Source organism: Labeo rohita, chromosome 3, assembly GCF_022985175.1.
Source record: "Labeo rohita strain BAU-BD-2019 chromosome 3, IGBB_LRoh.1.0, whole genome shotgun sequence".
NCBI classification, from domain to species: domain Eukaryota; kingdom Metazoa; phylum Chordata; class Actinopteri; order Cypriniformes; family Cyprinidae; genus Labeo; species Labeo rohita.
The window spans coordinates 40850803-40877119 of record NC_066871.1 but is presented as its reverse complement, the minus strand read 5'-3'; the positions used below and the strand labels follow the sequence as shown (position 1 = coordinate 40877119).

General features: G+C 30.5%; 1 protein-coding gene across 2 annotated transcripts in view; it reads right to left on the bottom strand.

Moving 5' to 3' along the window:
* LOC127163447 (protein shisa-6) overlaps positions 1 to 26317 on the bottom strand; it is a 111130-nt gene that overhangs the window by 59038 nt on the left and 25775 nt on the right. For both annotated transcript variants that reach the window (XM_051106678.1, XM_051106679.1), the window contains exons 4-5: positions 21244 to 21336; positions 15934 to 16002 (exon numbers count right to left, since the gene is read on the bottom strand). In XM_051106678.1, coding sequence (XP_050962635.1) covers positions 15934 to 16002; positions 21244 to 21336 — 162 coding nt within the window. The remainder of the gene's footprint in view (positions 1 to 15933; positions 16003 to 21243; positions 21337 to 26317) is intronic.

Here is a 26317-nt window from a genome sequence, read left to right as displayed (position 1 = left end):
CTGTGGGTGGAAATCAGCTTCCCACTGGCTCTGTTTCTGCCCGGGGCCAGATCTGTTCAGATGAGCACCTCCTCTGCGGTCAAGCGCACCGCACACATGCAGAACACTGCAGCACAGCAAATCACTCGGAAAAATACAGGTTCGCTCTTAAAAAGAAAGCTTCTGCTTCAGTAGGTATCAGTAGGGTTCCATGAAGAACTTTTAACATCCACAGAAGCTTTCCATTCCACAAAATGTTCTGAACCGTGAAAAAAAAAGCTTCTTTAGATTATTCGAACGTTCTTTAAACTTTAAAAACAAACAAAAAACTTTTGTGTAAAGGTTGTGTAAAGAAGCTTTTGAGGAATGGAAAGATGGATGTTACAGAACATTTTAATAATCTAAAGAGCTTTTTCCCACTATTAGGTACTTTTAGTAGAATGGAAATTTTGCATGAATGTTAAAGGCTCTTCATGGAACTATAGATTGATTGATGGAAATATGGAGGGAACGATGGAAAGATAGACGAATGGATGGATTGAACAATGGATGGATGAAACAATGGATGGATGGATGGATGGATGGATGGAACATTGGAACAGATGGATGAACGATGGATGAAATAATGGATGAAATGATGGATGGATGGATGGATGGATGGATGGATGAACTGAATGATGAATGGATGGATATATGGAATATTGGAAAAGATGGATGAACGATGGATGAAATGATTGATGATAGATCGATGGAAAGATGGAGGGACAGACGGATGGAATGTTGGAAAAGATAGAACAATGGATAGAATGATGGATGGATGGATGGATTGAATGATGGAAAGATAGATGGATGAAACAGTGGATGGATGGATGGATGGATGTACTTAACTATGGAAAGATGGATGTAAGATGGATGCATAGATGGATGAAATAGATGGAATGTTGGAAAATATGGATGGAACGGTGCATAGATGGAAAGATGGATGGGTAGATAAATGGATGAATGGAGTGGACAATGGATAAATGGATGGAACAATGGAGGAATGGATGGAAGATGGATAAATAAATGGAGGAAACAATGGATGGAACATTGGAAAAAATTAGATGAATAGAGGAATGGATAGAATGTTGGAAAAGATGAATGGAACAATGAATGAATGGATGGACTGATGGATGGAAAGATGGATGGAAGATGGATGGATGGATGGATGGATGGAACAATGGAGGAATGGATGGAAGATGGATAAATGGAGGAAATGATGGATGGAATATTGGAAAAAAACTGATAGATGAATAGAGGAAACAATGGATGGAATGTGGGAAAAGATTAATGGAACGATGGATGGATGGATGATAGATGAAAAGATGGATGAAATGAACAACAGATGGATGGACTGAACAATGGAAAGATGGATGGAGGAAACAATGGATGGAATTTTGGAAAATATAAGTGGAATTATGGATGGATGAATGGATGGATGGAGTCAATGATGGATGGATGGATTGAATGATGGAAAGATAGACGGATGGAACAATGAATGGAAGAACTGATCAATGGAAAGTTGAATGAAAGATGGATGGAAGGATGGATAGATGAATGGATAAATGGATTGAACCATGGAAAGATTCCATGAGAATGAAGAACCTTTAACACCCCTGAGATCCTCACACTAAGAAGAAAAAAAGGTTCTTTAAGTACGGTTCACTGAAAGCTTCTTTGCAGAACCAAAAATGGTTCTTCTATGACTCCCCTGCAAAAACACCCTTTTGTATTGTTTATTTTAAAGAGTGTAGTGTGAAGAACATTTTAGAAATCTAAAAAACTCTTTGCAATGTAAAGAAACTTTTGTGTAACAAAAAGGTTCCGTGTATGTTAAAGGTTCTTCATGGAACCCATCAATAAAGAACCTTATTTTGAAGAGTGCCCTACAAACTAGATGAACGGATACTGCAGATGAGATCTATAGAGCGGCACTATGGAACAGAAGGAGGACGATTTCTCTGTCCACAAACTGTGTGCAGAAGATCATTATGACTGACGTCACCGTCACCGCAGTGCAATTACAGGCTGTTTGTGCTGGGGACGAGAGGACACTCCTGACAGAAGATCAGGCATTATAATCACCATCAGCGTCGAGAGAAACAGGACATATCCCAACACATTTTTACATCTATAGCTCTGTACTTGTTGATCAGCTCAAAAAATATGTGCAAATGTTTTTCTAAGTTCCACAAACAGTGTAAATGACAGCTGTCTTTGACCTACCGGAGTGATTCACCTTATAAAAAGCTCTGTTTAATTTCCTGTCCTAGTACACATGGTTACTGAAGCAGAGATTTCAACCATCAAACAAAACATTATTCCCAATCCATTTACATCCTCCCGACCATCCATCGAGAGCTGTTTTGTCACTTCATTTTGGGTTCGCTATCCTATTTTGAGGTGCGGAAGTCTGTACTTCGTGGCAACAAGGGAAACTGCTTGGTATTCGTGACCATTCAGGTTGCTTGGAAGCACATTTGTTATTGTCAGACTGTGTATGTGTGTATCTTAAAGTGTTTCTCTGGTTCTGTTACTGCTTTTAGGAGATAAATGGATAATAAACTAAAAAGAATGAAGAATAAATAGAAATAATAAATAAATAAATAAAAATTGGAAGCACATTTGTTATTGTCAGACTGTGTATGTATCCTATGATTCTCTGTTGTCACTTTTTGGAGATAACTGGAAAATAAACTAAACTAAACTAATCTAAACTAAACTAAACTAAACTAGACTAAAATAAAATAATTGGAAGCATAACACGTGTTTAGCTGTTTCTGTAAATAAAAAATAAAATAAAATAAATAATCAGTAGCATTTTTGTTATTGTCAGATTGTTTTTTTTTTGTTTTTTTTGAGCTGTAAAATAAAATAAAACAAAACAAAACAAATTTGAAGCATTTGTTATTGTCAGAAATAAAAAAGAATAAAAGGTAAATAAATTATTGATCTTTGTGCATCAAATTAGTTTGTATTTTGTAAAGTAGCGGCAACACATGAATCATTCATGTCTGGATCACATGAACAATAATAATGGTGAGGCTTGCCTTCACCATTGCTTAAAAAAGCATTGAAAAGTATCCACATATCGACAAGTTGCCATTAACCGATTACAGTTTGCTTCTTTCGTTCTAAAACAAAATATACTAATCTGACCAGCTTCATCATTTATGAAACGTTTGATGAGTGCAACTCATAGACAGCCTCTCAAAAAGCCAACTTTCTCTTTAAAAAAGTTCAGTTTAGTGCTCTTCATCAGAAAGCTGGCTTCATGAATAATTCATGGCTTTATTAATGAGCTTATGGAGCATAGTAAAGTAATGCAGCTCTTGAATGATGCTCTCCTCTTCTATAAAGCACACCAAATAAGTAACCCAAAATGAATGTGTGCGATTGCCTGCGCTCTGAATTAATAATTAAACCGCTGACCTGTATGACTTTCAAACGAAACATCCTGTATATACAAACACAGATTTATTCAAGATACGGTATGCCAAAACTTTCCAAAAAAAGATCTTAATGGAACACTCAAAACTGCAATGTCACGGCATTAAACGATCACCAAGACACTCATTTAAGAACAACGGAATGTCATGCATCATCACAACTGTGATGTCATCATAAAAAGCTCCGCCCTGCGAATCTCGGAATGTCCTTCTCTCAATGTTACAATGTTTCCTTATAGAACATATGGTGATGATGTCATCACACTGTCCATCAGCCTGTCCTTGACCTGAACTCTTCCAGAGAGTTCTAACAGTGATGTCACCTCTCAGCAGTGGATTTCACCTATAGGCTATAGTAGAGGAGAATGGACTGCAGTCTTCAGGACATAACCTTTCAAAAGTTTTGAGGTGGGTAAGATTTTTAAATGTTTTTGAAAGACGCCTGTTCTGCTCACAAAGGCGGCATTTATTTTAAAAAGTTTTTAAAAAAAGGTAAAATTGTGAAATATTATTACAATTTCAAATAACTGTTATCTATGTGAATATACGTTAAAATTGTTTTTTATTTCTGTGATCAAAATTGAATTTTCAGCATCATTACTCCAGTCTACAGTGTCACAAGATATGTCAGAAATCATTCTAATATGCTGATTTTCTGCTTAAGAAATATTTATGATTTTCATCAATGTTGAAAACAGTTGTGCTGCTCAATATTTTTAGTGACCATGATTTTTCAGGATTTTTTGAAGAATGGAAATTCACTCTTTGAAATTATATATTTTAATTCAACATGTTACTTGCTGTTACTTTACACCTATTTGTACTAACAATTTCTAATTGAAGTAAATGCTTTTTTTCAGTTTAGTAAACAGCATTTGTATTCAGCGGTATATAAAGGCTGCTGCATTCAGGACGACGTTTCTGCATTCTGATGGCTTGCATGCATTAGTTTATGCTTCTCCTTTCGGCCCATAATGCAACATACTATCAGAATTCTGACAGCATCAGTGGCCGAGTGTGCGCTGATACACACGCATGCATACAAACACAGTCTGATCAGCGCTCTGATATAACACTGCGCTTTCATGGAGTAAATAGCCGTCTCGCTGCTGAATAATGCATTGAAGAGCAGGACGGGTCCGTCAGACTCCACTAACACAACCTCAACTACTGAATCCACAGAAGCAAAGTTATATAGGAGCTTCAGGTTTGTTCACAGGCATTGCAAGCAGTAATTTAAACAAAATAAATTCAAAACGTTACAGGAAGAGCTCACCTAAAAATGAAAATTAGCTGGAAATGTACTCACCCTCAAGGCATATATGATGGGAGCAGATTTGGGGAAATTTAGCACTATATCTCTTGCTCACCAATGGATCCACTGCAGTGAATGGGTGCCGTCAAGAGTCCAAACAGCTGATAAAAACATCACAATAATCTACAAGTAATCAACACCACTTCAGTCCATCAGTTAACATCTTGAAGTGAAAAGGTGCATGTTTGTAAGAAACAAACCATAAAATATGAGTCTATAATCCATAACAACGCATCCTCCAGTCAATTAAGTCCATCTCCTGTTGTCCTCTCACATCAAAATCCACAGATATATTTGTTTAGAGCTGTTTTGCACTGTTTTCACTTGTACATGGTGATCTGTGCATATTTCTGTCCTAAATTCAGATGAGACCATTTTTTTTCCCACCGGAGAAAGGAATATTATGGATAATGGAATTTGAAAATAAATAAAAAAAAATAAAAAATAAAAAATAAAATGAAATAGAAAGCATTTTTGTTATTGTTTTTGTCTCTGTCCTAACATGTTTTGCTGTTTCTGTAAAATAAAATAAAATAAAATAAAATAACAGATATTTCACTTCACAAGACATTAATTGATAGACTGGAGTGGTGTGGATTATTGTGATGTTTTTATCAGCTTTTTGGACTTTCATTTTGACAGCACCCATTCACTGCAGAGGATTCATTGCTGAGCAAGTGACGTAATGCTACAATTCTCCAAATCTGAAGAAGAACAAACTCACCTACACCTTGGATGGCCTAAGGGTGAGTGCATTTTAAGAAAATGTTCATTTTTGGGTTCCTCTAAGAAAAACTAATTCAGCCAATCAGAAATGTACTTCACTATGACATCACAAACAACTTAAGTTGACATCATAAGGTCACATAAGGTAATTATACAGGGAAAGAAAGAGAAAAGGTACCGAACAAACTACTAAAAAGTAATTTGTACGAATTCCTCTGCCATGTCATTTAGGTCCTGCAGGGGGCGTTTATCTGCGTCCTGCGCAGTTCCCAATGGTCCGGTGTAGTAATGAGGACACAGGGCAGAGGAACCTGCTGTCCTTTGGACGTAATTTCACACTGCGCTCCCTCTGCGATCATTAAACAGGTCATCTTCTATCAGGAGCTTCCTCAAGTGTCCAGAGCACATTTTCCAATATGACCATTTCAATCACGGCCTCCTGACCTGGTACTAACAAAGCAAACCCGTCAAACAGTTGACCGAGAAAAACACAGCCTGCTTCATTTTCACTGCGTGCCAAATATACATCGGACAACGCTTAAAAGAAAATTCTAGGTGATTTTTTTACAGCACAAATCTGTTGAGGTTCGTCAAAACTGACACTAAAAAGGTCTTTTAAGAACAACATGAGGGTGAGTGTTGACTGAATGTTCATTTTTGAGTGTACTGTCCCTTTAAGACCCAGTTTGTCGCAGAGTTGAAAATGTCAATTCTCATTCTGAAGCCAAATTCACACATGCATTCACTGTGAATAACTCTGATGTTTATTATTCAGCATGTAACTGATTCACAAATGAGCTGAATATTAGAAATCGCTCATGTGTGAATGTCAACATAAAGCTCACGGTTTGTTTCAGTTTTAGTGCAGTTTCTCGCTCTTTTCTAGGACAATATTTCTCACTATTTCTCAAGTGCTCTTTCTTTTCCATTCATATAACAATGTTAACACTTGCTAGCGTTCAAAATTTTGGGGTCAGAAGGACTATTTTCAAAGAAATTAATACTTTTATCCAATGAGGATGCTAAAATTGGTAAAAAGTGACAGTACATACATTTGTAATGTTCCGAAAGATTTCTATTTCAAATAAATGCTGTTCTTTTGAAATTTATAAGCACGGATTTCACAAAAATATAAATCACCACAACTGTTTTCATCATTAATAAAAATAAGAAATGTTTCTTGAGCAGCAAATCAGCATATTAGGATGATTTCTGAAGGATCATGTGACATTGAAGACTGATATAATGAAGCTGAAAATTCAGCACTGCATCAAAGAAATATAACCCAGGCTCATTAGAAATATGTGCCTCTACATACATTTCTGCAACACCGTAATTACGTATCTTACTGCACGTTTTGCAGCAGCATCAAGTGAAATGTCCAGAAAGTGGCGCTAAAACACACGTTCAATACATGTCCTTGGCACATTTTTATTACATGGGTAAAGGCACATATTGCTGCATTTTTATTACGCTGCTTGAGGTACGTATTGCAGCTGTTCAGAAATCAAATATCCGGGCCGTTTCGCTAAAGGTCAATGCTCTGTCTTATTGGAAATATCCCCTACACCAAACCCAACCCTAAACCTAACCGATAGTGTTAACAAATGCAAAACTGATTTAAAAAATGCATTTTGTGATGCAGCTGTGCTATTTTTACTTCCTCAATCAGATTTGAGTTATTTGTCGCACAGTAGTTTCATGGGGTTCGTACCGGAGCTCTTCATCACCCAAGTGCAATGCCGTATGGCGTGAGGTACTGAACAAACTGACTACGGTCGAAAACTCATGTATATGAAGCTGTATATGTGACAACAACGTTCAAAAGTATCACTTTTCAAACCACGCAGGATGTTAAAATTGTTTTTAAATCATACTATAATATCCAACAGTAGTAATCGTCTGAAAATTAGGCTTTGTTAATCAAAACTTTGTGTAAATCATACTATGTGTGAAAAGGAATGAAAGTTTTACTGCCTCTAGCGTTCATTTTAACTGGAAACTGCAAACACTGCAAAAGTAGCACACTAATAAATAAATAAATAAATAAGATTTTGCCTCTCGTCATGAACAAACCATACATCAGTGGACAGTTTATTTATTCAGTTTTCTGATGCTGTATTAATTTCTATTTCCAAAAATGCACCCATATGACTGGTTTTGTGTTTCAGGGTCACAAATATGTATGTATGCATAAATGTATTTATTTATTTTTATTACAATATATATATATGTATATATATATATATATTGCAATAAAAATAAATACATACATACATACATACATACATATTTGTGACCCTGAAACACAAAACCAGTCATATGGGTAAATTTTTGGAAATAGAAATTCATACAGCATCTGAAAACTGAATAAATAAACTGTCCGCTGATGTATGGTTTGTTAAGATAGGATGCCAAGATACAACTATTTGAAAATCTGGAATCTGAGGGTGCAAAAAAAATCAAAATACTGAGAAAATCGCCTTTAAAGTTGTCCAAATGAAGTTCTTAGCAATGCATATTACTAATCAAAAAATAAGATCTTTACTTAATATCCTAATGATTTTTGCCATATAAGAAAAATATTAAAAAATTGGACCCATACAATGTATTTTTGGCTATTGCTACAAATATACCAGTGCTACTTAGATGAACCAACTATGTTATTTTTGCATTTTATTTTTATGCTTAGTGGTTTTTATACACTGTTGGTTTAGGAAAATGATTACATCAAAACACCACTGGAATTAATTATGAGTCGAGTCTAATGACATTTTCGTCACGTGCAGATTTGATGGAGAGCGTTTCAAATCAATCACTTATGAGATTCAGGTAAAAACCGAGCTGATATGTAGTGTTTCTGCAAACACTTTATTCTGCACTCCATGAGGGAGAAGGCTGACTTCATTTTGAGTCGTTTTAAAACATCCAAGCTAATCAATAAACCTAATCAATCACTCTGACGACTCTGGAAGCCGGAGTGTTGTCGGTCCCGGGTGACATATTTCCCGTTAAAATGACACCACGAGCGTCAGAAAGACCACACAAAAGCTCTGCGGCCGCGGGCGAGTAACTCCGCAGACGTGATAAACAGACGCTTGGCCTGACGGAGAGAGAGCTTCTCCATCTCTCCGCCGTGTCATTTAGACGGATGACTCGGATTGGCCCAGGTCATTACTGGCTGACGTCTCCCCGGCAACACTGTCAAATAAATCTCCAGCGGCCCGCCGTCTGCCCCGCCCAGGCCGTAAATCACCATGACGATGAGGAGAAAGACAGGTGGAGGTGTCTCTGTGGTCAAGGGCTGCAGGGATACACAGCGTTCACCTGGAGTCTCACAGTCCGTATAGAGCGTCTACTGCTAAACTCTGATGCACCAATATTAGGGCTTACGGATTTCAGTAGATTCTCATTTTGATGTACTGATATCCCAGGATTTTGCAACCTTTTATCTTACCTTAACTCAATCAACGTTTTGGACACAGAAAGACGTCAATAAAACAGCTTGTCAACAATGTTATTGCATTTACCTCAGGAAACCATCCAGTGGCCAAATGTAAATTCACTAAATTATGCACAATATTAAATATTCATATAATGCATTATATTATAACTTTAGATATATTTGAAGTGTTTGGATAAATGTATCATGTTATGACAGCCACCATTTAAACGTATATATGTACATGTGTGTGTGTACTTTAAATGAAACAATATTCAGTCAAATCAAAATAGGAACTGAATCAAATTTACGAGCTTGTAAATCAAAATCAAATCAAATCATGTAATTTGTGAAATGCCCTTTACAAACATTAGTCAATACAAAAAGATTCAGTTTTCGTGGACTATTTTAGGATAAAGGCAAATTTGATACCTTAAAGAGCCTGAAATATCAAAAACATCCTGCTAGAAAAAAAAAAAAAAACCTAAAATTAAAACAGAAAACATAAAAAATAAAAACAAATTTAAATATTTATACAGGGTTAGGGTTAGGGTTAGAGTTTTAATTAAAAATGTTAATAAAACAAAAAAACTAATTAAAATTGGCAACACAAATGGCAACATTTACTTTAAAAATGAAACTTAAAAATTAAAATGACCAAAGAAAATATAAAATTAAAAAAATATTTAAAACATTATATTAAACAAATGTAAAACAATAATAAAATGACAACAACTTTAAATTCTAAAAGAAAACAGAAAATATAAAACTAAAAAATAAATCAAAACATAAATAAAAGGTATACAGACTATTTAAACATTAACAATAAATAAAAATAATACAAATAAATATGACAAAAACAAAACCAAATTACTAAAATTTTGTTATATAAATAACTAAAATTGGATCAAATACAGAAAATAAAACAAATAAAAATATTAAAACTATATAGACATAAAAATATTTAAACTAATTAAAATAAAAACAAAAAAGAAACTAAAAAACTAAATTTAAAATATTAATAAAACTATATAGAGACATTAAAAAAGTACAATAAACATAAAACAAAATTAGTAAATCTTTATAATTAAAATAAAAACTAATTATAAATGTTAATAAAAACATAAATAAACTAATAAAAATGGCAAAAACAACAAATTGTTAAAACTTTAAAATTGAAACTTAAAAATGAACAAAAAATAAAAACTAATTTCAAATATTAATAAAAAACTATATAGGCAAATTGAAATGCACAATGCAGTATCCAGATGAAACAACATGGAATCAAATTAAAAGCTTGTGAACTGAAATTAGTGTTAATACCCAGACCTAATTAATGTGGCACCAGCTCTCATTGTCTGATGTTATTTTGGCATAAAAGCAAATTTAACACCATAAAGCTTGAGCTTGAAGCATAAAAATATCCTCCTCAGTCCAACAAGACTGCAAGAACAGCTGTTCTAAAACTCTTTCTGATGCTGGAAACCCAAAACATTTACACATGACCAATCACATCTACACAACAATCGAGTTGAGCAAGCAATGGCAAACCATCTCCAATCATTTTAAGGTCAGCTGATCATCTGGCGCAAGATCCAATCACCTGAGCCGTAAACGTCACGTGACTTTAGAACTTTAGAACCGGAGAGAAATGACATCATGAAAAGTTTCAAATCAGCAAATCAGAATGATTTCTGAAGGACCACGTGACACTGAAGACTGGAGTAATGATGCTGAAAATCCAGCTTTGCATCACAAAAATAAATTAAGTTTTAAAATATATTCAAATAGAAAACAGCTATTTTAAATGTTAAAAATATTTCACAATTTGACTGATTTTTCAGTATTTTTAATCAAATAAACACAGCCTTGGTGAGCAGAAGAGACTCTTTTGAAAAATCGAAATTATCCCAAGTGTTTGGAAACCACTCATTCTGATCTCTAAAGAATAGACGTTTACCATTAAACTTTACTGTCAAGTGTTTAGATGTGCTGTGTTTAATAACACTCGAGATGTCTGAGGTAAAGTGTCTTAAGTGTTTGCTAACTACTAGCTTGACATTCGGCCATTAAAACAAGTCATTCAGGTACTAGGAGTGTGAACTTGCAGGACTTCAGGAGTGCTGGATGTTCAGGGATTCATTAAAGTGTTCAGGGTTAAGAAATTAGACTTCAGCGTTTAGGCATCACAGTTGTTTCTCCTAGACAGCGATGAAATTAAAGAGCGCTCTGGGAAATGCCAGACGTTGTTTCTGGGTTAAGAGTTTAAGGGCGTTTGTGGAGTTTCACGTTATGCGTTTGATGTGTAAATTGTTACGGCGTTCAAAACATCGAGTGTCGCCTTCACTGCGGATGATTGATGTGAGCGGCGTTACGTGCTTAGGCAAGGTTATACGACTTTACACAGAGCCTGTCAGTCAGAGCGGCGTATCTGTCTGCCGCTCATGGTGACGGGCAGCTGTTTGTGTCTGACGTCTAAGTGGATCTGACCGCTCCTTGGCACTGATCTCCGAAGCGCCACAGTCTGTTTGGACGTCAAAACAGGTGCGAGACTTCAGCTGCTGATAACATCTGAGCTGAAATGCTGCCAGAGATATTACCTTCCTGCTCACGGGGTCGCTGGAAATCTGCTGCGATTACACACGAGAGTCCTCACGGACGGCCGTAACGCATTTACTGGAGATGTTAAAATATAATACAGCAGCTGTAAAACAGTCTATTAGCTCTGATTTGACCAGTGGGACGCGCTTGGCCTGCAATGCCGGGGTTATTAAAGATATCTACAACTACAAACAGAAAAACACCTTCTAACTTAAAATAAAATTGTGTGTAATGGCATAACATTTTAACTGAAATAAATCAAATGGAAACAAACAAACAAACAAAACTTTATTTCAGCTAATTGCCAAGGCATTTCTTATTTCAGTTCTTCAGTTTGAGGTATACTAAAATAAAAGTGAAAATAAAATTAAATTAAATTAAATTAAAAATGTATACATATACAAAATTATTAAATAATGCTAACATTAAACAAAACTGATAAAATTAAACTAATAAAATTATAAAAACAAAAATGGTACAACTTTAATAATAAAATGAAAACAAATATATACAAATAATTACAAATATTAATAATAACTATATAGACATAACAAAAACACAATAAAATTAAAACAAAAACGAAAAAGAAAAAATCTAAGTATTTATAAAAATTATACAGACAAATTAAAAAAATATATATAAAGCTAATACAAATGACAAAAACACAACAAAATTACTAAAACTAAAAAAAAAAAAAAAAAAAAAAAAAAAAAAAAAACGAATTCAAAGTATTAACAAAAACCATACAGACAAACGTAAAAATAAAACTAATAAAAATTACAAAAATACAACAAAATTACAAAAAATAAAAACTAATTCAAAAAATGAAACACTATATATACATATTTAAGAATAATAAAAATGACAAAAAACAACAAATTTACTAAAACGTTAAAAGTGAAATATAAACAAAATATAAAAATAAAAGCTAATTCAAAATACTAATATAAACTATAGACATAAAAACAAAAACTAATAAAAATGACAGAAAACAACAATATTATTAAAACTAACTAAAATTAAAATGAAAACAAAACATGAATTCAAAATATTAAAAAATGGTATATACATTTAAAAATAAAAAACAATGAAAATAAAACTAATATAACTTACACATGAAAATACACAACAAAATGACTAAAACTAACTCAAATTAAAATAGATAAACAGTAAATTAAACAAAAACTAACTCAAAGTATTAATAAAACTATACAGACAATTTAAAAATATATATATATATATATATATATATATATAACAAAAATGACAAAACAACAACAAAATTACTAAAACGTTAATAGTAAAAATAAATCACAAAACATAAAAATAAAAGTTAGTTTATAATATTAATAAACACTATAGACATTAAAATACAAAAAACTAATGAAAATGACAAAAACACAACAACATAAAAACTGTATAAAAAAGACAATAAATAATTCAAAATATTAAAAAAGTATATATACATTTAAAAAATAAATAAAACTAATAAACATGATGAATATACACATAAAAACGAATAAGAAAATTAATTTGAAGTATTAATAAAACTATACAGACAAATAACAAAAATATATAAGGCTGATAAAAATGACAAAACACAACAAAATTACTAAAACTTAAACTAAAATAAAAATAAAAACAAAACATAAACAAAAATTAAATTTTAAAATGTAATTGAAAACTACACAGACAAATTTAAAAATAAAAAATGGCAAACAAAACAAAATTGATAAAATGTTGAAAGTAAAATTAAAACAAATTCTAAAAATAAAAGCCAAATAAAAATATAAATAAAAACTAAAAACATAAAAAACTAATGAAAATGACAAAACCACTGAACAACATAAAACTAACTAAAATTAAAATGAAATAATATATATATAAAAAAATTGAATATAAAATATTTTAAAAAGCGTATATACATTAAAAAAAATAAAGCTATGAAAATAAATACAAATGATGACAATGCACAACAAAATTACTAAAACTTTAACTAAAATTAAAATATTTATTAAATAACAAATATTAAAATAAATTAATTAATTATAAAAACTATAATAGCACCTTAATATTACTAAAACAACACAAACTACATGATAACACTGTGTAAAATCAAAACTACATTCAGACATTTTCTGATTGAAAAGTCAGTGGTGTTTGTCAGTGCAAGTCTATGAGATTTTCTGCATGGTTTACTGGCATCAGGCAAAAAGTCTGATCACTTAGAAAAGCACCAGCACAACTTTCCTCAACTACAGTTCGTAGCACGAACACTAAATACTTCAGGGTTTGCTCCAGTCTCTAAGTATGAGCGATAGCTTCTGCAGACAGCACTAATAATGTTTGTTGAAGGTTTGCTGTATAATTAAAGCTCTAATTAGCGCAGGTCAGATGAATAATCCCAGGGTTTGAACAAAGAGGGATTTCTGCTGGTTCAGAGTCAAACGCTGTTGTTGAATTATATGGTACAGTGGTTAAAAAGGATCACCATGGTAACAGCGAGGAGAAACCCGCAACAGTCATTAATAACCTACCGATACTGTACTGGGAAAAAAAAAAAAAAAAAAAAAAAAAAAAAAAAAAAATACAGCAAACTTGTTTCTGCTGCTGCAGGAGGTGAAATGAATCACAAAGTTAATTTATATGAAGCACAAGGGAGCACATTAAAGCAGAAACGCTGCTTTTCCAAACACAAAAACGCCATTTACCCTGCAAGCACCCAGATTAAAATCAAACTATGAAACATTACATATGTCATGTACCGCATATCTCACATACACACACGAAAACGCACAGCTCCACATTCAATTTGAGCAAGATTCAAATCTTTCTTTGAAAAGACACGATAAAACATCACAGCAAGTCTTCAAGATAGGACACTGCAAAAAATACCACTTTGAAATAAGCAAAAAACAAAATGTCCTAAAATCAAGCAAAAATGTCTTAAAATTAAAAAAAAATATATATATAATAATAAATATAAATAAACACATGAACAAACAAACAAAACGTTATCTAAGATGTAAAATAAATATAAAAATATGTTTTATTTTAGCTAGTTAGATTTATTTTTTGTTGCTTTTGATGTACTAAAATTAACAACTAAAAAAAATAAATTAAATTAAAAAATATACAGAAATTAAAAAAACTGATTAATTTAAAAGAAATAACTGATAATAATTAAAAATGAAAGCAGAAAATATAAAATAAAAATCTTCCTCCTAAAATCAAGCAGAAATGTCCTAAAATTAAGCAGAAGTAAAAATAAAAATAATAGTAATAAATATAAATAAACACACAAACAAACACAATTTTATCTAAAATAAATTAAAAATAAATATAAAAATTTATTTTAGCTAGTTAGATTTTTTTTGTTGCTTTTGATGTATTAAAATTAACAACTAAAAAAAATAAAAAAATAAATTACATCAAAAAATATACAGACATAAAAAACTGATAAATTAAAAAGAAATAATTGATAATAATTAAAAATGAAAAATATAAAATAAAAATCTTCCTCCTAAAATCAAGCAAAAATGTATTAAAATTAAGCAAAAATAAAAAATAATAGTAATAAAAATATAAATACACATAAAAACAAAATAAGTTACCTAAAATGAATTACATATAGAAAAATATGTTTTATTTCATCTAGTTGAAGGTTTATTTTCATTTAGTTTCATTTGATGTACTTAAACTCCTTTAAAAAAAGACAAAATAAATTAATTAAATTGATAAATTAATAAAAACTATATATAGACATTAAAAACTGATAAACAACAAAATTAGTAAAACTTTAACTAAAATTAAAATAAAAACAGAAAATATAAATTAAAAATTTTACTCTTAAAATCAAGCAAAATATCCTACAATTATAAATAAATAAATAAATAAATAAAAACATAATCGAATATAATTACTATATAATTAAACATACAACAAACAAACTAAAAAAAGCAATATGGTAAATAACTAAAAACTAAAAAATAATAATGGTCTAAACAGCAAAAAGAAGTGCTTAAATTGTTTTGACATTAATGTTTATATTTTAAAACAAACAAACAAACAAATAAATAAATAAATAAAATCCCTTTGAATTTAGATTAAATTTTGTTGTAAGTATTTGTAAAAATGCACTAAATTAGCTTAATATTCAAGGCTTCTAATAAAATGCTCTTGCTTACAGTTGCTTGATTTTACGACGCTTTTGCTGCAAGTTTTTCTCTTCTCAAGAGCAGCATTTAATTGTTTCATAATCATCAGTTACAACAGATTCTAGAGCATCCAAACAGCAGTTTTATTAAAGCACAAAGGTCACCTGTGAGCAGGAGGAGCGTGTGTGTGGTGTTTTAGGATCATGTTTGAAGCACAATACATACTGTAGGACAGAGGAACGTCCAGGTCGCCCTGCCATGACATCTGCCCGAGATCATCTACAGAGTGCTGCGCTGCAGAAACACAAACACACATAAACACACACTTTAACTCACTTCATGCTGTCATATGCACATATACGGCTGACAAACTTTACCGTCCGTAAGTTTAAAGTTTACATCAAACAGTCCTTAATATTGATATAAACTATTTTAGCACGTATTAAGCATCAAAAGTTGTGCTTAAATGTCATTGACCAGAGTTGTTATAACACTAAAATGTCTAAAAATCACTATTCTACTGGTTTTACCTTATATTTAATCGAATAAATGCAGTCTTGGTGAGCAGAACTCCTTTACAAAACAGTAAAATCTTATCGACCACTACATTTTGAACAGTGGTGCATATATATATATATATATATATATATATAAATTACAATTTAAAATATAAATAAATAGAAAATGTAAATATAAAAAATATATATATATATATATATATATATATATATATATATATATATAATAAAACAAAGGTAAAAGCATTTTACTTGAAACAAAGCTGAAGTAAATAAACTATAAACTTAAAATAAAATGAGAAATTATAAAATTATAAATCTTTCTTGATGACTGAAATAAGTTGAAGTAGTAAAATTACTAAAACTAAAATAAAAAAATAAATATTGCAAAAAAAAAAGTGACAAGGGCACAAAACATATTTTTTCTAAACTTTATTTTAACTACATTTTTGAAAATTTATTTTTAAATATTAAAATGAAAACTGAAAATATAAGCTGATCAAATTATTAATAATATAATAGCATATAAATAATAGTCAAATAACACTGTCATCGACAGAATGTAGTGATACAGATATATCATGGTTATTATACATAAAATAACATTTCCGTTACTTGCTAACTGAAATAAAATTAAAAATAGAAAAAACGTTTTATTCTAGCTAGCTGAAGATTTATTTAAAAAACTGTAATAAAAAAAATAAAAATTATATTGACATATTTAAAAAAAAAAACTAAAAATCAAAAAATGTGAAAAACACACAACAAAATCACTAAAACTTAACCGAAAATATAAAACCTGATTAAAAATAACAAAAACCATATATAGATAAAAATAAAACTAATAAAAAATGTCAAAAACACAACAAAATTAGTAAAACTTTATCTAAAATTAAAATGAAAACAAAATATGAAAATAAAAGCAGATTAAAAATAGTAATACAAATATATAGACAAAAAAAATGAATTAAAAATATAAAAAACACACAACAAAAATACCAAAACATACTAATTATACATAAAAGATAATTTAATATGATATTAAAATACTAAAACTACAACTGCAATTTTTAAAATATTTTTATTATTTCAACTTTATTTTAAGCAACTTTACATGAACTTTTGTTGAAAAAACCTACTTCTAAAAACCTAAATACAAATTAAAAATGTTCTTCAACAACTAACTGAAATTATCTTAAGCTAAAGTCCTAAAATGACTAAAACTGAAACTGAAATAAGCATAAAAATATAAAATATTTAAAAAATGCAATATATTGAATATAAAAATATTTTTTTTAACTAAAATAAACTTTAAATAAAAACCCTGAAAATATAAAAATATAATATTATGTATTAATATAATATTACAACTACTAAAACTATTGCAAAAACTGAAATAAACATATATTAATGATAAATAGAATATTTTTTTAAAAATGCAATATAATAAGTATATAAAAATGTAAACCTAAAATGAAATGTAAATAAAAAACCCTGAAAATAAAAAAAATTAAAAGATAATTTAATAGAATACTAAAACTACTAAAACTACAGTTTTTTTTTTAAATATTTATATTTCATTTCAGCTTTATTTCAAGTAACTTTTCCATATGTGTGTATATATATATATATATATATATATATATATATATATTTATATATAATTTCCATTGCTTAAATAAAATCAATGCTAACTGAAATAAAATAAAATACAGAAAAACATACCAAAATAAACAACTAAAACAAAAAAATATTTTGTTGTCATAAAAACACACAACAAAATAACTAAAACTTTAATTAAAATTAAAAATTTAATTAAACTTTAATTAAAATTAAAATGAAAACAGACAATATAAGAATAAAATCATATAATAAATATTTAAATGTATAGACACACACACACACACACACACACACAAAAAAATAATAATTAAAAATGTCAAAAAGACACAAAAAATGACTAAAACGTCAACGAAAATTAAAATGAAACCGGGAAAACTAAAAACTAATTAAAAAAATTATTACAAACTATAATATAATCTCAGTGATCCTAAAAAGAAATAAAGAAATGAAAGAAAGATGAAAAAAGAAGGAAAGAAAGACAAACATGCACACAAAGCTATATGCCCACTTACTGCTGTAATGCAAAGTAAACATTGTCTAAATGGATATTTGGCGACTGGTAAACATGAATTACACGACAACCAGCTCAAAAGTGAAGTTGTTTCAGAAGCAGAGCAAGTTATTAACTTTTTAATGAACGATTTCAAAGCCAAAATTAAAAAAAAAACATTCACAACAAGACCAGAATGATGGATTAAGAAAGCAAAGCAGCACGGCTTTTGATTTCACGTTAACTTGAACAGACTCTCAACCTAAATCAGCAGAGAGTTTGAGGAGCAGATCGAGCGGGCAGCTCCGTCACCTCTGGAGAGAATCTGTAAAGAAATTCAATCAGGTGGAATTAAACAGGGTGAAGATTAAGGCCAATTTGCATGAACCGCAGGGCTTCGGAGCCAGGTTGAATAAGCAAAAAATACTTAAGCAACTTATTAAACTCTTTCACCTTGAGGAAGCGCGGCGCGTGGGGGTATTAACTTTATCCTCTTTTACAGTCGCATCCGAATCACGCGCCGCAAATCTGCCAGCGGCGTCGTGCAATTAGCTCAATCGATAAACGATTCAACAAACTGACATCCTTTTTATTAGCCGAGGAAACCAACGTGGTTATTTCGCATCAAAATAATAACGTGTGACGTCATCGGCGTCCGCTGATGTCATTGATATTCCACAGGCGGTCATTAATGTAAATGTTATTGCTTACGAACGTGGAAGCGGGTGGATTATGTTGTTGTAGTGTTAACAATCGGCCCGTGGCGCGCTGATTATGCCGCATTATGTGGGCCGCGGTGATTCACTCAGGAGAGACAATGAGGAGCGGAGACGAGGCCGCAGACGCTTGGCAGCTGCTTTCTTTCCAACAAGCTTCCCCAGTCTGTTAATTAGCTTTAGGAAACGTCATTATTGCGCTGTCAACAGCTCAATCTCCCTCTAGGACACGTGCTCGGCAAATGAAACACGGCTAAAAGACATTCGGGAGATTTTAATAATGTACTTTTTTTTTTTAGGTGAGTGATTGAAACGGTTTCAACGTTTTGAACGTCAAAGTCTGTGTTTCATTGTCATCAAACAGTGTTACCAATGCAACTACAACTTTTAAAATATAGTTTATTTCAGCTTTATTTCAAGCAACTTTTTGTAACATTGGTAAAAAAAAAAAAAAAAAAAAAAGAGAAAAAAATACTAAAATGACCAAAACTAAAACTGAAATAAAACTAAATAGATAGAAGTATAGAAATATAAAAGAAATATTTAAAAAACATGAAAATATACAAATAAACGATAATTTAATATAATATTAAAATACTAAAACTACAACTACACTTTTTTAAAAATATCTTTAATAATTTTATATTTATTTTAAGTAACTTTTTATAAACGTTTGCTAAAAAACCTACTTCTAAAAACTTAAACTAAATACAAATTAAAAATGTTCTTTAACAACTAACTGAAATTAAGTACTAAAACTGAAACTGAAACAAACATAGATTAAAGCTAAATAAAATATTTAAAAATTGCAGTATATTAAATATAAAGAATATATTTTTTAACCTAAAATGAAATTTAAATAACAAACCCTTAAAATTAAAAATATAACATTATATATTGATATCATATTAAAACTACTAAAACTACAACTACAATTTTTAAACTTTTGATTAAAAAAAAGCTAATTGTAAAAACTTGAACTAATATGCAAATTAGAAATGTTCTTTGGCAACTGAAACGATTTTAAGCTAAAGAACTTAAATTACTAAAACTGAAATAAACTAATTAAAGCTAAATAAAATATTTTAAAAAATGCAATGTATTAAATATAAAAAATATTTTTTTAAACCTAAAATGAAACTTAAATAAATACATTTTTATAACTGAAAATATAAAAATAAAAGATCATTTAAAATAATATTAAAACTAATAAATCTACAACTACAATATTTAAAATATCTTATTTCAGCTTTTTTTTTCCCAAGAAACTTTTCATAAAAGTTTGTAAAAATAAATAAATAAATAAATAAATAAATAGAAGTTAAAAACCTAAATATGTAATATGTAAATATAAATTTATATTTAAAAAATGAAAATTAAATAAAAAAACTGAAAATATTAAAATAAAAAATACTAAAATAGTAAAACTACTAAAACTACAACTACAATTTTTTAAATATTGATGTTTTATTTCAGCTTTATTTCAAGTAACTTTTCGTAAACTTTCATTAAAAACTACAACATAAACAAACAAACAAACAAACAAACAAAAAAACTAACCTTAAAATCTGGAACATAAATAGAAAATTTAGAAATGTTAAAATAAAGATACAAAATAACTAATAATTTCTAAGAATCTAAGAATTCTAAGAAGAAGAAAAAACCCCTAACAAAATGTACTGTATTTTTAAAACCTAAAATAAAATTAAAATGAAAAGTAAAAAAAATATAAAATATAAAAGTAAAAGGCTATTCAAAGTAATAATAATAATAATAATAATAATAATAAAAACACCGTCATCAACAGGATGTAGTAATAAAGAGGTCCTTAAAAGTATGTGGGCACTTTTGGACATTTAAGTCCAATTTAAATATGCATTAGACACAAAATGTAAACCAAAAATTAAAACAATTAAGATTGTTTAATGTTTTTAAGTCTCTATTGCTCATTAAGACTGCATTTATTTGATCAAAAATACTGTAAAAACTGCAATATTGTGAAATATTATTACAATTTCAAATAACAGTTTTTCATGTGACTTTAATTGTGAATTTAATCTGAAGTTTCAGCATCATAAATTCAGTTTTCAGTGTCACATGATCGTTCAGAAATCATTCTAATATGTTGATTTGCTGCTCAGTAAACATTTCTGATTATTATCAGTGTTGAAAACAGTTGTGTGATTACCTTTCAGATGGCCTCTGCCGATCGTCACAAATCCGGAGGAAATGAAGTTGTGCATGTCTTGACCGCTCCGGAAGTTTTCTTTCCCATAATGCCCTGAAAAGACACACACCAGTGTTATGAAAACATTCCTTCATCATTTTGTTGACATATTACAGTTGACGTTTTACAGAGGCAATTTTGGATCTCTTTTTATCACTCCAGAAATCAGAAAACATCTTTTTATCAATAAATCAGAACCAAAAATCAATTTTTACCATTGTTTTTGGGAATAAAAACATAATATAAATCAAGCAGATGGGAGAAAGGTTTGAATGTTTCGGTCTTAGAGTTTTGTGTATTACTTTTTCATTTGGTTTCCTGCCAGACGCACTGTTTCATTGTATAACAGTTGCAGTATATTTTACAAGTCAGCAGAAAACACAATAAAAAGATGTGAAGTATAAACCAGGCGAATGATATATGATCAAACACCTCAAACTATAAAACTTGGTGTATGTACAGTAAGCACTGCTAAAATGGAGATTTTTCACTTACTACAGGAGAAAAAAAAGAGAGAAAATGGGCTTTAATATAACTGAAATGGACAGAAATACATAAAGTGTAATAAAATAAACACGTAAATGTGTATTTGAAATGTTTTCTTTCCACTAGTCTAAAGTTAAACCTTAAAGCTTAAATAGAAATAAAAATATTTTTTTGTTTGTTTCTTTCGCTCACCAAAACTGCATTTATCTGATAAAAAGTACAGTAAAAACAGTAAAATTTCGAAATATTATTACAATTTTGAATATCTGATTTCTATTTGAATATATTTTCAAATTTAATTTATTCGTGTGGTGCAAAGCTACATTTTCAGCGGGCGTTTGAATTAAGTATACATACGCACTACAGTTAAATATTTATTTTGGATGTTTTCTTTAGCATGAACAGCCCAAAGTCTCAAAACTGACCAGTGCATAAATAACCATTGGTTTTGCTTTTAGAGTCTTGTCTTAAGTACCCTTTATACCCCACCTCCATCACATCAGGGCCTTGATGTCATGTGGTTATTGAGAAGTCATCTCAGTCGGCGGGTGATAAAAGGCGCTCGGAGACGGAGGTCAAGACAAGGTGCTGCATTAAGTATTAATGGGGCAGAGGTTCGGCTCATGGACTCGAGAGGTTTTAGAGGTCACTACAACACACATACACTCATACACATCTCGTATTCGAGCCCTGATGGGTTAGAGGACACCGGGAAACTTCACCGACTTCCTCTGGCAGGTGAATCGTTGGCCGTCTAATTGGACAGTAATGGCGTCCCTGACCAGAGCTGCTGACCTCGAGGTCATGAGACGGGAGGCTTGAGAGGTTTATGTGTGTCATTCTCATCTAGTCTTCATTTTGTCAGCTATTTTTAGTCTGGTGTCAAATGGGCTTTGTCGTTTTCATCATATTTTAGTCGACAATGACCTGTTTTTGTTTAGTCAAGTTTTAGTTGAGTAAATGTATAAGAACTTTAGTTTCAATCAACGAAAACATTTTCATCATACTGTACAATGGTTAAACTGATAAAAATCATTTGCAATGATTGTTGTTATATGAGAAATGTATTCTTACATTTCATTAGAAGTATTGCATTTTCACTAATAAGTCAATAGAATGTCGACTCAAACACATTTATTTTACTTCATCTAATGTATTGTATATTTATTATATACGGCAGCCCGTTTCCACCACTGATTAAAAAAAAAAAAAAAATGTTATTGTGACTTTTTATCTCACATTTCTGACTCCTAGAATTGCATAATACATGTAAGAGATATAAACTCCCAATTCATGTTTTAATGTAATTAATGTTTTAATTTAGTAGTAAATTTAATAGTAAATAGTAAATTCCCCTTTGTTTGCCAAAAAAAGTTTGCTTAATTTTCAATAATTAAAAGATAAATGAAATTAATGTTTTATGCCTTCATTTGATAACCAGAACATTTTAAATACACAACACAGAAGTTCTGAGGGTAAAAAAAACCCTTTCATTAGGCTATTTTAAGAATAAAATTGAATAAATTAAGTATGCATTCGAATAATTAGACATGCTAAAACACAGAATTCCATAACAATAAAACATATGAGAAAAAAATATTTGAGAAAAAATAAACATTTCATAGGGCCCTAAACATGTCATTTTTGTTAAACCTTTATTAAATTGATGTGAAATTGTATAAGTTTCAAGATTTTAGTTAATTAGACACGCTCTTTGATTAATAAAATTTAACTGAACCATTAAAAAGATGTTGAGAAAAATTAAAACAGAAAAAAAAACAAAATTTGGAGAAAAATAAAAAGGGCCCTATAATTGCGAGTTATAAAATCACAAATCTGAGAAATAAGGTCAGAATTGCAAAATTTAAATACACATTTTTTTTTCTCAGAATTGCCGGTGGATATCTCACAATTACGTTTTTTTTTTTTTTTTTTTTCCTCAGAACTGCGAGTTTATATCTTGCAATTCTTATTTTATAACAAGCAGAAGTTGTGAGATATAAACATATCAGTCTTTTCCCCCCCTCAAAATTGGACTTTAAAACTCACAATTGCAAATTTACATCTCACAATTCTAAGTTTATAACTGGCAATTACGAGTTTATATCTTACAATTCTGAGTTTGAATCATGCAATTCTGAAAAGAAAAAAAAAAAAAAAGGAAAAAAAAAAACTTCAGAATTCTTAGAGAAAAGTCGGCAAATTACCTTGTTTTATGTTCTATATAGTGTTGGAAACAGGCTTCCATAATTATAGGCTATTTATTATATAAATATAAAAGTAGTAACTGCAATAATTCCAAACTGCAATAATGTTTAAAACAAACAAAAAAAAAACCCACACACATTCGTATTACCACAGAGATAGGTAACTGCATTTTTTCAGCAACCTCAATCGCAAACAATACGGCTCACAACAAAACATAGACTGGCTGAATTACATGTTTATTTAAGCACAATATCTTACATGGATTTTTTTTTTTTTTTTTTTTACGGAAAAGACCTAATTTAGTTTATTTTTCAGTCTTTCATATCTGAAGTGCAGTGAACACTATACGAAGCCTACTGTATCATATTTGATACACAAATTTCTAAGGTCTCTAAAGGATATCAAAACTTTGGAAACAAAAATGACCTTCATTTTGTCATCCGATCATCTGACTAATAGTTCATACCTTTTTTTTTAATCAAGTAAAAGGCCTTTTAGTGTCATTTTAAAACTCTCCATCTTCAGGTCATGGTTCATGTTTTTTTGCTGTGAAATCTTTACTGTTTTTTAATAAAGTAAACCTAAGAATAACTTTTATATTATTAGTAATATTTCAAGACGTTTCAGTTGTTTCAGTCCACTTACTGGACTGAAACAACTTAGCTTTACGTAATTATTACACACATATAATTTTTAGTAAAAATGTGTTGAAATTTGAGTATCAAATATGATAAATCAGGCTTTTAAGGAACATTTGTTGACCATTTCTTTGATTATAAAACTAAGCATTTATCAAGACATATTATGAGGATATATACAGTGATGACTGTTTGTGTTATAATGATCTCACTGATTTACATTAAGCTATAAGGATTTCATCTTATTTTTTGGCCAGATCACCATCTGCATCAGATTGCATATTTTTGCTCAATGTGAGGCTCTGAATAAAACTGAGACGTTTATCCTTCATATTCTCACTGTATCATATGGTATGAGCCATAAAAGCCTGATGTATCAAATATAATACCCAGCATAAAAAAAACAAACAAACTTGGTAACACTTTATTTTAAGCTGTCCTTGTTACATGTTACATGCACTTACAATACTCTGAGCCAAACCCTAGTCCGTACATGCAGTTAATTAATATTTCTCAGTATGTAAATGTATAATTACACTGTAACAAGAACACCTTAAAATAAAGTGTAACCAAAAACCTTTGCATTTTATTTTGTCGAAATGTTCAGTAAACTGTTGTCAACAGGGTTAATGTTATGATAATTTGCCATTTTCCAGTTTAAATGAGCTTGAATAGATGAATAGCTGATTCAAACGAACCACCTGAATGAACCGATTCACTAAGAAGAATCAGACTTCTCAAAGCTAGTGAAAAATGCTCTTCATAACTGGAAAGTCACTCATGCTTTTTTTCCTCAATTCAAAGAGAGATGCACAGACATGTTATTGCTCCATAAATCAATTGCATGCTGTGTAATTGTGTTAAGACATTTCTTGGCAAAGTTTTAGAGGTGGAACAGAGATCACGGTCAATACTAACAGCAAACGAGAGAGAGAAATATACAGACAGAGAGAGAGAGAGATTTGGTCTCAAGAGGTGTCAAAAATGCCCTATTTTCAGGCGGTCTCTCATTTTGAGCCCTATATTCCCATTTTGTGTTATTTCTGGCACACTAAAACATGCAATGCTTTTTATATGGTAGCCACCATATGCTTCATGAAACATCAGCACCTTTGTTTCAGTATTGTCATAACATCCATCATTTTAAGACGTAGAACTAAAAAATGGATATAAACACATGGACAGTTCTCAAATTTCGACTGCAATCTTTGGTTCAACATCCTAGATATTTCAATCAGACATAAGGAATCTCAGGTCAGTGTGGACAATTAATTCCCAAGTGTTTCTTTCTAGATGAAATCAAAGACACGGGTGTCAAGATGACCCGGGAACAGTCAAACCAGAGATCAGATTGCATTAAGAAACCCGTAATGAGAATAGCAGATGGGACCATTTGCCATCTTCATTACTCTGTCTCTCACTTTATATTTTCCTCACAGTGGCCGATCTGTCCGTCATTGTGATTTTGGTACATTGCTGCATGATGAAAGTTAATATTTAATGACCGTCTTTTATTAAAACAAGACCTCGCTGAACTGTATTGTCTAATCAAACTGAGCGAACATGCATGCTAATGTTTAATCTGAAAGATCTCCTTCACTTCAGCTCCTGATGCGCATCAAATCTTCATGTCCTGGTTTAAAAAGCCTGAAGCAAGGTTAAAGAGGCCACATCCGACAATTTTACCATCTCATTTTCTAATC